Raw genomic sequence first — 13,919 nt, 5'->3', positions numbered from 1 at the left:
GTCCTCAGGCCGATGCTCTATCCACTGAGCCAAACCAGCTAGGGCTGTTCTGGATATTTTATAGAAACAGAATCAACCATACAACATGTGGCCTTCTGTGTCTGGCTCTTCACTTGGCACATAGGGAGCGTCCGAGTCGTAACAGGTGTCAGAACTTCATTCCTTTGAAGGCTGGAGAATCTATTATGGGAATATACCCCATTTTGTTTGTCTTAGGGGTTGTTCTTTATTTTTTTTAACCTGTTGTTACGAATTTTTAGAGAGAGAGAAGAAGGGAGAGGGAGAAATATCAATGAAAGAGAATCATCTATCTGCTGCCTCCTGCCCCTCCTGGGGATTGAGGCCGCAACCAGAGCATGTGCCGTGATGGGGAATCGAACTGGTGACCTCTTGCTGCAGGGGGATGGATGCCTGCTGAACCAACTGAGCCACATCGGCTGGGGCTCTGTACGTTCTTTTTGATGCACCAAGTCCCGGCTCTCTGCCTGCGATGCCTTTCCATTCCCAACCATTTTTTGAGGAGGAGAGGCATTTGTATCGTTTCTCTCTCAGCCCCAAATTACTTCCTGGTTTGCTTGTGAAGGTAACACCTGCTCAGACATTGTGTTCCGAATCCCATAATAACATTAAGGGTTGGTATTAAACACACACACAAAACAGTCTACAAGACCTGCCAGAAGAAATGATTCTTTTTTCTTTTTTCTTCTTTCTTCTTTCTTTTTTCTTTTTTCTTCTTTCTTTTTTCTTCTGTGTAATTATTTAGGCTCTAACAATTCGCTCAGTTTAGATGAGTGCTCCCCCGGCTGAGGATAAAGTAAAGTTTTCCCTCAGGAGGAAGAATGTGATGAGCGAAGAACAAAAATACGTTAGAATTTTAGCAGAGGAGCGCACCAGGCGAGGATGCTTTCTTACCAGGATCCGGTGGCACTTAAGGAGGTTGCCCTCATTTTACCCTTTCCTGCTGGAGGCTGGTTTCTCCCAGGCCTGGTGCATCGCCCATGGAGATGCTGCCAGTTAGGCCCCGGTGGAACTAAGTTCACAAATGTCTCTGAAGGTTTGTCAGCGGTTTTCAGGGTCTCTGGTGTTGCGTGTAGGATGAGGTCAGAGGGAATAGGCGGGATGCGGTGGGGTCAAGGGCAGCCCCGGTGCTGGGATGAATTGTTCAGCGTTGACTCTGGCGCGCCAGGCTCCGGGGGCTCCCCTGGGAGAGGGTTCCAGCGTGCGGTGCGGAGTGGTTTTGCCGGGATCTGTGTTGTTGGGGTGTCCAGTGCTGACTCATGTGTCGCTTTCTTAAATGCCTGCCCTGAGGCATTCCTTCTGGAAATCTCTGTGGCGTGGTATAGATGCCCTTCCCTCCTGACTGCTCGCTAAATTCTCTTCTGGGACGTAGGGTCCAGTTAAGAGCAGGCAAGTTAGCATGCCCTAATGTAACCACAGGGAAGGAAAAAAAGAGTTATATACCAAACGAGGACTGTAAAAGGAACATCAAAATTAAATTGAATTTCACCTCTCTTGTATCTTGGAAAGTTGCTAAGAGAGCAGATCTTACAAGTTCTCATCACCAGGATAACTAATTTTGTGACTACGCGTGGCTGTTAACTAGACTTGTGGTGATCACGTAGCAGTATGTGCAGATATCAGATCATGTTGTGTCCTTGACAGTAAGTACGTCTGAAATGTTCTCCCCACAGAAAGGAAGTGGTGATTTGCATGTTATATGTCAGCTATAGCTCAATTTAAAACAAGATTTATCTCTATGGAGGGGTTCTTTGATTCCCCCAAATGTGTGTGGGAATGCGAAATAGCCTGGGCTTTCGCATGAGTAGACCTTGGTGGTTCTTGGGCAGAGAACTCCCCACCTCTCAGCTCAGGTGATAGGGATGAAGCTTTCCACCCTACAAGAGGGTCAGTGTGAGAGCAACTGAGGTACCTTGTGCCCAACACCGGGACAGAGGAGGCACCCATAGGAGCTCCTTCTAAAGCTCTTCTCCCCCAAATGGTTCTTTTTAACCTTCACTCATACCCAAGTTTTAGAAGGAACCGTTTGTAAGGAAACCGAGTCCTTTCCCACGGGATGGCGCTGCTAGCTCCCAGTGCTGGAGGGAGACCACCTCCGTCTCCCTTGAGCACCTCGGACCCCCGTGAGCATTTGAGAGAGGTTTGCTACTGTTCCGATTTAGCACAGCTTTTAATATGAAGTCCGTTCTCCCAAAGGGGGCAGGAAGACGTTTGCAGTGATGATTGGTTTACATTTAAACCCTCGTGTGTTTGGACGGGAGCCATACACCGAAGAGCCAGAAGCAGGTACTAGCAACTTAGAATACGGGATGACTGCCGCAAATATCAAAGCAGACAATTTGCTTCCCCCCCAGCGGCTCTCTTGGCAGAAAATTTAAAAAGGAAGAAATGGCTGCATGATTTAAGAAAACATTGTGGGGTTTGGTGATAATAACTTACGTTTCCATAATGCCTTCCAGCGAACGGAATGCTTTCCCATTATTATTGCATTGAATTCTCACGAGTCCCAGAGGTAGGTAAGACAATACTGTATTATGGTGAAGGAAACGCTGTCTCTACCACGTACCTACCACGTGGCTGTGTGGGTTATGTAAGTTTTAAATGGGAGTTTAATAATACCGTCCTCTGAGGAGGGCTGTGCAGATATAGGAGATAATGCATGAGCAGTGCCAGCTGCAGAGCAAGTGCTCAATAAGTGACAGCTGTTGTTGCATTTAGGTCGAGGCAACACAGGTGAGGAGACAATCAATTTGCCGACGATCACACCATTAGTAACTGGCCAAACCTCAATGCAAACCTGATTCTGTCCCCACCGTTAGTCCTCTCTGCGGGACACCGTAGCCAGGCTGTGGGAATCAGAGTATTCAGCATAATCCCATTCTTTTTTCTTTCTTGTTTTTTTTTTTTTAAAAAAATATTTTTATTGATTTCAGAGAGGAAGGGAGAATGAGAGAGAATCATTGATTGGCTGCCTCCTGCACGCCCCCCACTGGGGATCGAGGCCACAACCTGGGCATGTGCCCTTGTCCGGAATCGAACCCGGGATCCCACAGTCCACAGGCCAACTGAGCCAACTCAATCCACTGAGCCAAACCAGCCAGGGCCAGCACAGTCCCATTCTGAGGAAGCCCTTCCTCCACTTCGCCGGGGCACTGACCTTCCCGATGTCTCCTTTTGTGTGATCCACAGAACATCATCAAGAAGGTGATTGGGCAGAAGTTTGTCTACAAGTTTGTCTCCTTCCCGGAGATCCTGAAAATGGACCCCCACGCCGTGGAGATCAGCCGGGAGAGCCTGCTGCTGCAGGACCGGGACTGCAAGGCGCCGCCCGAGGGCCGCGAGGCGCACAGACACGGCCTCTCAGCCCTCAAGAGCACCAGCCGCAACGAGTACATCCACTCAGGCCTGTACTCGTCCTTCACCATCAACTCCCTGCAGAACCCACCCGAGCCCTTCAAGGCCATCAAGACGGAGAAGCTGGAGGAGCCGCCGGAGGACAGCCCTCCCGTGGAAGAAGTCAGGACTGTCATCAGGTTTGTCACCAATAAAACCGACAAGCACATCAGCAGGCCCGTGGTGTCCCTGCCCTCCACGTCCGAGGCCTTCCTGGCCTCGTCCGTCTCCGCCAAGATCTCCTCTTTAATGCTGCCAAACGCCGCCAGCATCTCGTCCGCCTCGCCCTCCTCCTCTCGGTCCCCGTCCCCGTCCCCCAACTCGCCCCTCCCCTCTGAACACAGAAGCCTCTTCCTGGAGGCCGCCTGCCACGACTCGGATTCCCTGGAGCCCTTGAACCTGTCATCGGGCTCCAAGACCCGGTCTCCATCGCTCCCCCCCAAAGCCAAAAAACCCAAAGGCCTGGAGATCTCCGCGCCTCCGCTGCTGCTCTCCGGCACCGACCTCGGCTCCATCGCCCTCAGCAGCCCGGCCCTGCCCTCGGGGTCCCTCACCCCAGCCTTCTTCACCGCACAGGTAAGGGCCGCGCCAGACTCGGCTCAGCAGGCGGGAAGGAGGGCCGCCCACCGCCTTCCTTCTGCCTTCAGGGGATAATCCGAGGGCCCGAGGGACAAGGTCCTGTGCGGACGCGAAGGGAAGTTACTTTCCCACCCCCAGACCAAGGAATCCACAGGAGAAAAGGCAGGAGATGGGCTGCAGGGGATGCTTGGTTGGTTTCTTGCTCTTGGTGGCCCTTGGAGCCGGTCCAGGGATGTCCTGGGGAAGGCGGAACGGGCCAAGTGACACTTGAGAAGGCATTGGGGCGTTGTGAGATTTTTATGCCTGCGTCCTCTCTGGTGGGGAACCTGATAAGTAGCCATTTGTTCTCTGTTGATGAGAAAATAGATGTAGCCCTAGCCGGTTAGCCTCCGTGCATAGAGCGCCGGCCTGCGGACGGAAGGGTCCCGGGTTCAATTCCAGTCAAGGGCACGTACCGAGGTTGCAGGCTCCTCCCTGGCCTGTGCCCTGGTCAGGGCGTGTGCAGGAGGCAAGCAATCAATGCGTTTCTCTCACATCGATATTTCTCTCTGTCTTTCCCTCTCTCTTCCACTCTGTCTAAATCAATAGAAAAATATCCTCAGGTGAGGATTAAAAAAATACATATATATATTAACTGTTGCGGCCCTTGCGATGGTCAACGTGGAGCTGTGGGTCCTGTGGTCCCTTATAAGTACTAACAGTCAGGATGACAAGGGCCGGGCCAGCATTGAGAGGAAGAGTCGGGGAGAGCAGAGCTACCGTGAGGAAGCCAGGTCCGTGTCCGGAGGGAGAGGACAGCAGACGTGTGGAGCAGGGACGTCTGCGGCGAGAGTAACTCGAAGGAGAAGGCAGATGCTCTTTCTTGTCCTGCTGGCAGTTGCCGGGCAAAGGCAAAGCAGGTGCCTGGTGTTTTCTGCTTCCTCTGGGAAACGGGGTGCGTTTTGGCTTCGGGGTCACAGACCTGGGCTGCGTTCCTGGCTGGGCCGCGTGGTGGAATGTGACTGGGCACTTGCTCTGGAGCCGGTTTGCACGTCTGTGAAATGCGTTACTGTGAGGACTGGATGGGAGAGCGGGTGTAAGAGAGCTCGCTACAGCTGGCAGGTGGTGTCGTCATGGAGCTTTGTGGCACCAGGTGGGGGACATGCTTTTGGGCGGGCGGGAGCAGGAACTGTCTCCTGCCTCTACTCATCGCCGTGATGTCCTTGCTGGCGTGAGCAGCAGCAGCAGCAGCATCCTATATTGGGGTTTTCTCGTGGGCCAGGCACTAAACACTTTGCATGCGTTGCCTTGGCTGTTTTTCAGCCCCATGAAGTAGGCACTGTTATTGCCCCGTTTTCCCAGCTGAGGTACCTGAGGCACAGGGCTGGAGTAATTTGTCCAAGGTTGCACAGCTAATAGGTGGTAGAAGCGAATTTGAGCCCTGTAGTCTGCTCCGGAATCCGTGCTCCGGACATTGGTACTCACCGGGAAAACGCCCAGTTGTCCTTGATCATAACAGTCTGCACGGCATCTGCAAGCAGCTCTTCCCATTCTCCTCTCCATGGCTTCTCCCCGCCACACTGGGGGCCAGGGATTTGGTGTCAGCTCAAGCTTGTGAGCTGGTGCTAAGGAGGCTGCCCCCCTGGAGGGGAGAGCTAAGGCAGTTACTGGGCAGAATTGTGCTCTTCAATCGGGCATTTTCCAGCCAAGCAAGAACGGCCGAGTAAATGCCTCGGAAACAGTGGCCTGAAGTAGCTCTGAGAAGTAACGTGAGAAGCGGGGCAGGGTGGACATTCTAGAGATCCCCTCCCCTGGCCGACTTTGTGTTTACAATGTAAGGTTTAGAGAGGCCTCCAGCCAGGCCAAGGCCAACTCTGATTTCGGTATCTGCTTTCCTGAGCGCCCGTTCACTGTCTCTGAACAGACTGGGACGGTTGCCAGCCCTGCAGTCATCTCGGAGGCAGTCGGCTCAGGAGAGTCCTGTGGTTTTGGGCCTGGACACTGAATGTAGGGGGGCTCCACTCAGTGGGATGAAGGATGGTCTGGCTGGGCTGGTGAGAGGAGGAGGGGGCCTCGGCTTGAGAGGGAGCAGACGGTGGATGCCAAGCTCAGGATGGGCAGAGAGATCCTTCTAGAAATGGCCTAAAACCAGGGCAGGAAAGCGTAGGAAAGCCAGATGACCTGTATCTAGGGCAGATGGGAGTGAAGTCCTCAGCCAACCTGTGAGTGAGCAGCAGGAGTCCCAGAAGTGGGACCCGGGCTTCCCGAAGGACGGAGGCAAAGGGCCAGGTGTGGAAGTGGACAGGAGTGGAGTGGAAGTGGGGCCTGGGCTGAAAGGGCCTGTGGATGGGGTGGGGTGTGAAGAAAGCACAGCACATAGTGCTCTGAACAGGGTCAGGGGAGTCAAGGGCTGCCTTTGGGTGATGGCACATCTGAGGACTTGACATCCCCTCACCTTCCAGCAGCGTCAGCTCTGCCCCTGGCATGGGTGTATGTGGCCAAGAGTGGCTGACAGGAGAGAGAGAAAAGCAGAGCAGAGAAAGGGTGGGGCTCCAGCATTGGGGGCGTCCACCCAGCTGGTTTCTCTGAGATCAGCCGGGACTGTCATGGAATTTTAGCTAAAAAAATACCGCCCCCCCCCCCAATTAGTTTACATTGAATCTTATTTTGTATTAGTTGCAGCTGTAGGGAATGTGGTTAGACAGTCATGAGCTTCTGTCTTGACAAGCTTCAGGGCTTTGAGGATTTGGGGGCGGGGGGCTGAGTCAGTGCAGGATTTGGATCCTGAGGACCCACCCCAGGAACTGTTGTGTGCGCCCCATTGGACAGAGCAGCATCTGCTCTGAGGAGCCCACGTGCTGCAGAAGGCTACCGGCCGCAGCCCAGGGAGGACCCATTTTCCTGGGGCAGGAGTGAGACTTCGCTTTGCTCTCGGGCTGCTCTGGGGGTTCCCTATCCACCTGAGGGGGGCTTGGAGCCTTCCTCCCACAGGCACAGTGACGTCTCACTCCCACAGCTCAGAGAGGAACTTGAGCACTTTGCCTTCCCAAAACCCTGCTCCCTTCTGTGGGCTGTGCAGCGTGACAGTTTGCTCACCTATAGGAACCTCCTATAAACTTTTAACAGTTGGCCTTAGAAGAGGTGAAAGCTGTGCTGTAACAATTTCATACCCTGAAAGTGAAATTCCCAAGAATTTAGTGTATTCCAAGAACTACTTACTTATTTTTATTTATTTATTATTTATATTTTACTTCTTTATTCTAAGAATAATTCCCAATTATTTTCAGCTGGAAACATGGGAGGATGAGGGGAGGTAGGATTAGGAGGAAGGGTTAGGATTAGGAGAGTCCTGGCATGACTTGGGTCTTGTAGTTACAGTGCCCTCTGTGGACCTTATTAAACCGCATACCTTGTATAAGCTTCAATTCAGATTTGAAATTTCATCTGCAAAATGATGTGCGTGAAAATCATCAGCCGACCCCCCAACGCCATTGCCTCCCCAACACCATCGCCTTCCCCAACACCATCGCCTCCCCCAACATCATAACCACCCTTAACACCATCACCTCCCTCAACACCATCGCCTCCCCCAACACCATCGCCTCCCCCAACATCATAACCACCCTTAACACCATCACCTCCCTCAACACCATCGCCTCCCCCAACACCATCGCCTCCCCCAACATCATAACCACCCTTAACACCATCACCTCCCTCAACACCATCGCCTCCCCCAACACCATCGCCTCCCCCAACACCATCGCCTCCCCCAACACCATCGCCTCCCCCAACATCATAACCACCCTTAACACCATCACCTCCCTCAACACCATCGCCTCCCCCAACACCATCGCCTCCCCCAACATCATAACCACCCTTAACACCATCACCTCCCTCAACACCATCGCCTCCCCCAACACCATCGCCTCCCCCAACATCATAACCACCCTTAACACCATCACCTCCCCCTTAACACCATCACCTCCCTCAACACCATTGCCTCCCCAACACCATAACCTCCTCAACACCATCACCTCCCTTACCATTGAAAATACTTGTGGGGCATCTGCTGGGACCTGTACGAAGTACAGTTGAGATGACTCTTGTATATTATGAGTGTTGAAGAAACCAGATTACTAATGTAGACAGACTTGATGATCCCCTAAAGGCACTTTAAGCATGGACTATGGGGGACTGAAAAAAAGGGAATTCAAAAGCCAGCTGGGCACCAAGGAGCTTAGCTGCCAAGGGGAATGGCTGCCAGAGTATCAAGGTCATATTGGACTGTGGCTAGAGGAGCAAGAGTGTTATCTCAGATGGCATGAGCCACAGACGGAGACGGGGAGCAGCCAGGCTGTGAAACCCTCCTGGCTCCTAGCCAGGCACCATGCAAGCCCAAGCGGTGCCAGCAGGAGCTTCTGATCCTCTGTATCTTCTGCACCTTGTGGCGTCTGCCCCTCTTGCTTCCATTCCCCTCTTCTGTTTGCTCTCTCCATCTAACAATGTGAAGTTGGTTCAGAATCAGAGGCCGGCACATTGCATTGCTCTTCTGGTATGCCCAGACCGCTGTTCCTCTCACGTGTGATGTTTAAGATGCTCAGCTCAGATATGTGCAGGCACTGGGGCTTGAACTCACCCTGAATCTGAGCGTGCATGCCCCAGGCTGTTTGTTAGCTTCAGACCTGGATTAGCACCAAGTGGGTGGAGCCAGTTGGCCGAGGACTGAAATGCTGAAACCCTCTTCCTGCATTTACTGGTGGGTGTAACAACTTTGAGCTCAAGTCATAAGGTGGGAATTGAGTAAAATGGATGTGTATGTTGAGGCGTGATCAGGGTATAGTACATCCTAGCCCAGCCCTGGGGAGTTTCTCATCTTATTGTCTATCTTGCCATTATCACAGAAGCATAAAAGGGGTTCTCTTTCTCTTAACACTTCTGCCCAGCCTGCTGCCTTGTCACACTGACCTGAGTGCAGAGATTGTCCTTCCAGGAGCTTCCCATTGGGAGATGTCACCGGGAGTTTTGTGTGACTTGACATGCTTGTTGAACGTTGCTTCCCCAGGCTCTGGGTTCCCTCTTTCCACCTGGGACCCATCCTCTCTCCCTTTCTACCTGGGACCCATCTCCTCACCCTCTTCCCACTTAGGACCCATCTCTCCCTCTTTCCCCTTGAGACCTATACCCTCTCCCTTCTCCTTTGTCTTTTCTGTTATCCTTCATGGTTCTCCTCCCTCTTCCCGCTCCTGCCCTCACTCCTTTGTTTCCCTTACCACTTACTCCACCTGCCCTAGCCCCTCACAGGATTCTCCATCTTGACCCCCTTTCCTTACAATGAGTACCACTCATTCAGTACCACACACTCTGCTGTGTGATTCTGCTTCTCTTTTACAGGCTTTAAAACCACATTTTTATTTGAATTCAGGCAACTCTAGGAATTTTAAAAAGGTGGATATAAAGTGTTCCAAGGATTCAGAAACAAGAGAAGTGCCACCTGATCGAGGGGAGAGCAGGAGAGTCTCCCACGAGGTGCTGGCACTTTGATGGGCAGAGGGAGGCAGGGGTAGGAAGGAGGAGATCTGAGGGCATGACCCAGGTGGAGGGCCATGAATAGAGGACACTCAGGTGTGGCATGTCTGGACACCAGCTCACCAGGCTTAGCTCAGAGGTGTTAGCTGTCTAGGAAACACACTGTTAAGTGGAAGAGCTAAGCTGGGAGGATGGAGGAAAATGAGTGCTCATTGCCCTTGGGCCTTAGGGCCTCTCCCTCCCTGGCAGCCTTGGGAACTCTGCCATTCAGAAAGACCCCCGGGGAAAAGGAAGCATGCATCCATCTGCAACTTCTTTTGTGAGCCCTTAGTCCTCAGGCACAGCCCTCCCTGCCTGACTCCTGGAGCCTGAGGAGAGAGGCTCTGAAAGCTCACACTGTACTTGAGATAACCCAGAGCAGGCTTCAGAAACTTTCCTCAACAGAGCAATCGGATAGCCCCGGCCGGGGTGGGGGAGGCAACCCCATTGATGTTTTTCAAATCAATAAACACATACTTGGGTGAGGATTAAAAAAAAAAGAGCAACCAAATAGTGTTTTCCTTAAGGCCACAGAGTCTTTAGGGAGCTCAGAGATGGGAGGGATGGAAGTCATTTTACAATATTTATTTGCATATATTATGAAAGGCATTCCAAACATTAAGCATGAGAAACAGAGGGCTAGCTACTGTATTCTGAATACATTTTGTAACACTTAGAAAAACGTATGTGCAAACATCTCAAATCCTGACATCGGTACACATTTTGGACTATGAAAACATATAGTCCAAAGGATTAAAAATGGATGGGTATATATTTATGGCCACAGATGAAAGATGGCTAGACTTTGTAGTTTAGAAGACTCATGGTCTCTTTAGAACTTAAGAGATCGTCACTGGTGGGTAAATGAGGAGGCTCTGGACAAACCGGTTATTAAATGTTAATGTGGCTGGAACCTGGCTCCTGAGTGACATGCAAATATCAGTTCTCAGGCCACCTGAGCCTGCGGACTGGAGTCTCAGGACTGAGAGGAGCCGAGCCGTCAAGTCCCCGCCGACAAGATTGGCTTGTCTGTTGTAGAACATTAAGTACTTTTCTATATACAGTTGAATGTCTCCCAGGAAAAGGTGAAATACATTTAGTGTGTCAGGTAGACTTTTAATTAATCACCGACAGCAGTCTTTAAATGCCTGTTGCGCATTTGCTGTGCCAGGTACACATTATCCTCCCCACTATCCTGTAGTGCAGGCATTTTTCCTCCCCACTTTAAAGCGTAGGAACTGGAGGTGGAGAGCAGTTGGCCTGGCTAACAAGGGGTGGTCCTGAGGCCGGAAGCCTCGCAGAACTCATGCTGAATTGTTCAGTCTACCGTTAGGCCAGATGGCCTGGCGCCCTCCTGACATTGCCTCGGATTAGAACAAATGGGAAGCGTATCCAAACACAGGTATTTATCCCAGTGACCTGGCGGCTCATGCAATCTGTAGTCGTGCCGTGGAACCAAAGAATCAAATAATTTGGTATAAATTAGTTTGCCTTTCAGCAGCTTCAGTTTGAGAACCTTTGTCTGAATCCAGTGCACTGAGCAGAGCAGAACTTGAACTTCGGTTTAAGCCAAATGCTGGAGATAATTAACAAAGCTGCTTAGGCCAGTTCTAGGAAAAAACAACACTGTAGCATCCAGCATGATGCAATCTGAGCTGCGGCTGCCTTTGCTGTGGTTCTTACACAAAGCACCTACTGACATCACAGTCACCCAGGGTGCAGAACCACCCTGGGCAAGGGAGTTCGCCCTCTCGAGAATCCAAGCCAGGCACTTACAGCTCCGCAGATTTCTCTGCCCTCTGGCTGGCGGGCAGGCGGGACTCCTGCTGCCTGTGTGCAAGCAAATGCAGCCCTTGGCACTCTCCTGGGAAACCCAGAGTTTTGGCTTTACACCCAATCTGACAAGAAAGGATCCCCCCTCTCCCTCCTCAAACCATTGCCAGGGAGACGAATTCTCATCAGCCCCACATCCGGAGTGGAATCTGGAAAACCCAGTTCAGAGCTTTTGAAGAAGCTGGTCAAGGGTATTTTAGCAGCAAATTCTAAAGTATTAAGGGCCATGGATAGGGAAAAGCAAGCTCGGGAGGCCCTTTCCAAAATACGTTTGTAACCCAAGTAATGGATGTCCACTACAGGAAACTACAAAAATATAGATAAGAAAAAAATAGAGCCTGAAATGGGATCCTGTTTTGTTGTACACTAAGTCTAGTTTAATGTTTGGGCCGTGGGGGTAGGGGGGGGGGGAGCAAATTGAATTAGGACAAAAGTTGCTACAAATTTGAGTTTTCCACTAGAATGTTTAAGGGCAAGTAACTTGTCCATACCGCTCTCCTTTTAAAAATTGCTAATACTATTAGCATTAAAGAAAATTACAAGTAAACAGTGCGTAGCCGTGCAGAAATAAGAGTTGTCAGGTTTTCCTAAGGTGGTGAGGCTGGCTTCTTGGTTCTTGGCGGGCGCACCTAGCCACCCCGCTGGAAGAAGTCAGGTGACACCTGTATCAAAAACTGTCTCTGCTTTCTTTCTCAGACACCAAATGGATTGCTCCTGACCCCGAGTCCACTGCTCTCCAGCATACATTTCTGGAGCAGCCTTAGTCCAGTTGCTCCACTGAGCCCTGCCCGGCTGCAAGGGCCAAACACGCTGTTCCAGGTGAGTGTTTGGAAAAGAACTTACACACAATGCACGTCTAAGAGCTATGCTCCCCAATAAACCCTGCAGAGGTAGCCGTGAGTTCTGCTCTGTGTTTCGTTAAAAGGTTAAGTTTCCAAAGGGAGTTTCGTTAATGGGGCTGCACACAAAAGACAACCTTCAAAGGCAGGCGTTTCCTTTGGGGCAGAAATGGAGTCCCCCCAGGCCCGACAGCCATAAATGGAAGGAACAATGCCTTCGCCAGTGTTCTGGAATTTTCATTGACTAGGAAAACTGGAAATTTATTAAGGAAAAGGCAAAACTTTAAAATTATATCTTATAAAAATCTCATAATACTTAAAAATATTACTGTATTAGTCAACAGTGAGATCACTTAAAATAAAAAATAGTGAACAATTTCTTTCCATGCTACAATAGAAAAGTTACCTGTATAATTCCATGATACATAATCAAGTTCTCCTTGTTCCATAGTAAAAAAAAAAAAAAGGAGTATGCAGGGCATTTGATTAAAACTAAGTCTTAGGGCTTTATCTTGTGAAACTCCCTGAACTAGGTAAGCACATTCATTATTCATTAACAAACTAGGATCTTGCAGTAGCATCACTTGTTATCAAGTGGAAATCACTATTTCCTCTTTGAGATCCAGGCTGTTCCTCACTGACCAAGACATTACTGTTGGAATATGTGAGTGAAGAACAGAAAGGATCCTAGGGACAGGAATGGAGCAAACTGGACAAAGTGCTAGCTCCCTCTTTACCTAATTCTAGCCTCACCTGTCTCATCCACCCTGCACCCCATACCTGCCCCTAGTGTGGCTCACCCAACGTCACTTACAGCTCTTCTGATCCTGTTGCATCTGGCACTCACCAGTTTGCACTGTGATAGACTGTGGGCCCTCAGGAGGCCATAACTGTACCTGGCTCACTGTGGTGTGCCACCAGCATCTAGCACATTGCTTGGCGCACACACGATGCTCAGTAAGTATTGTTGACTGCCTGAATGGATGGATGTCTAAGAATTTGTTAAGAAAGTAAGTGTTAAAAAGTTCTGGTCTCCCTGCTTTGTTGAGTGGGTCATTTTGCTTGTCAGGGTTAATAGTTACCTCCTCGGTGCAAGGAGCCGTACATAGTGGGATTTAGGATGTTCTTTGAGGAAAGGTGGAGCTAGGGTGGTTTTGATTGCTATCTGGCTTCTCTGGTTTCCTAGTCGGGAGGAGGTAGAGTGTCACAATGTCACCATATCCCTGGAGTAATAAGGTTTCTCTTCCTGGCCCTTCTTCCCGTTACATGAAATTGAGCTATGGTTTTACCAACAGGTTGATTCATAGCCATTTTACCTCAGGCAGGGAAACAAACTAGAAAAAGCAAGCAAACAGCAGTGAGCAAATATAGTTTCAGTAAGTTTAGATGAGCAACTTGATGGAAAGCTAAGACCCTGCTTCCTGCAAGCAGTTGGAGCAGCAGTGTCTCGGGTCAGAGCTCCGGAGTAAAGCAGAAAGGAGCTGCGTGGTCTGTGTGCAGTGCCCTCCACGGCAGCATGGGCTGCAGTACTACTCTAACCTGAGACTCCGACGTAGGGCCTCTGTGGGACTCAGTAGATGTCTGAGAGTAAGGAATGGACTCTCACTTCCCTCCTTACTGGAAAGTCTTCCACCTGGTTGGTGCAGGGCGTGGTGACCTCCCAGGGAAGCCATGGGAAACTATTACTTGGAAGTTGTTTGGCATATCTTGACT

General features: G+C 50.5%; 1 protein-coding gene across 3 annotated transcripts in view; it reads left to right on the top strand.

Moving 5' to 3' along the window:
* ELK3 (ETS transcription factor ELK3) overlaps positions 1–13,919 on the top strand; it is a 65,001-nt gene that overhangs the window by 43,848 nt on the left and 7,234 nt on the right. Inside the window, exons 3-4 of one of the 3 annotated variants that reach the window (XM_059681927.1) lie at positions 3,208–3,987; positions 12,064–12,186. In XM_059681927.1, the coding sequence (XP_059537910.1) occupies positions 3,208–3,987; positions 12,064–12,186 (903 nt within the window). The remainder of the gene's footprint in view (positions 1–3,207; positions 3,988–12,063; positions 12,187–13,919) is intronic. The other 2 variants (XM_059681929.1, XM_059681928.1) reach the window with 2 other exon arrangements.

This window comes from Myotis daubentonii, chromosome 2 (genome assembly GCF_963259705.1).
Source record: "Myotis daubentonii chromosome 2, mMyoDau2.1, whole genome shotgun sequence".
Taxonomy (NCBI): domain Eukaryota; kingdom Metazoa; phylum Chordata; class Mammalia; order Chiroptera; family Vespertilionidae; genus Myotis; species Myotis daubentonii.
This window is presented reverse-complemented; position numbering and strand designations above follow the sequence as displayed.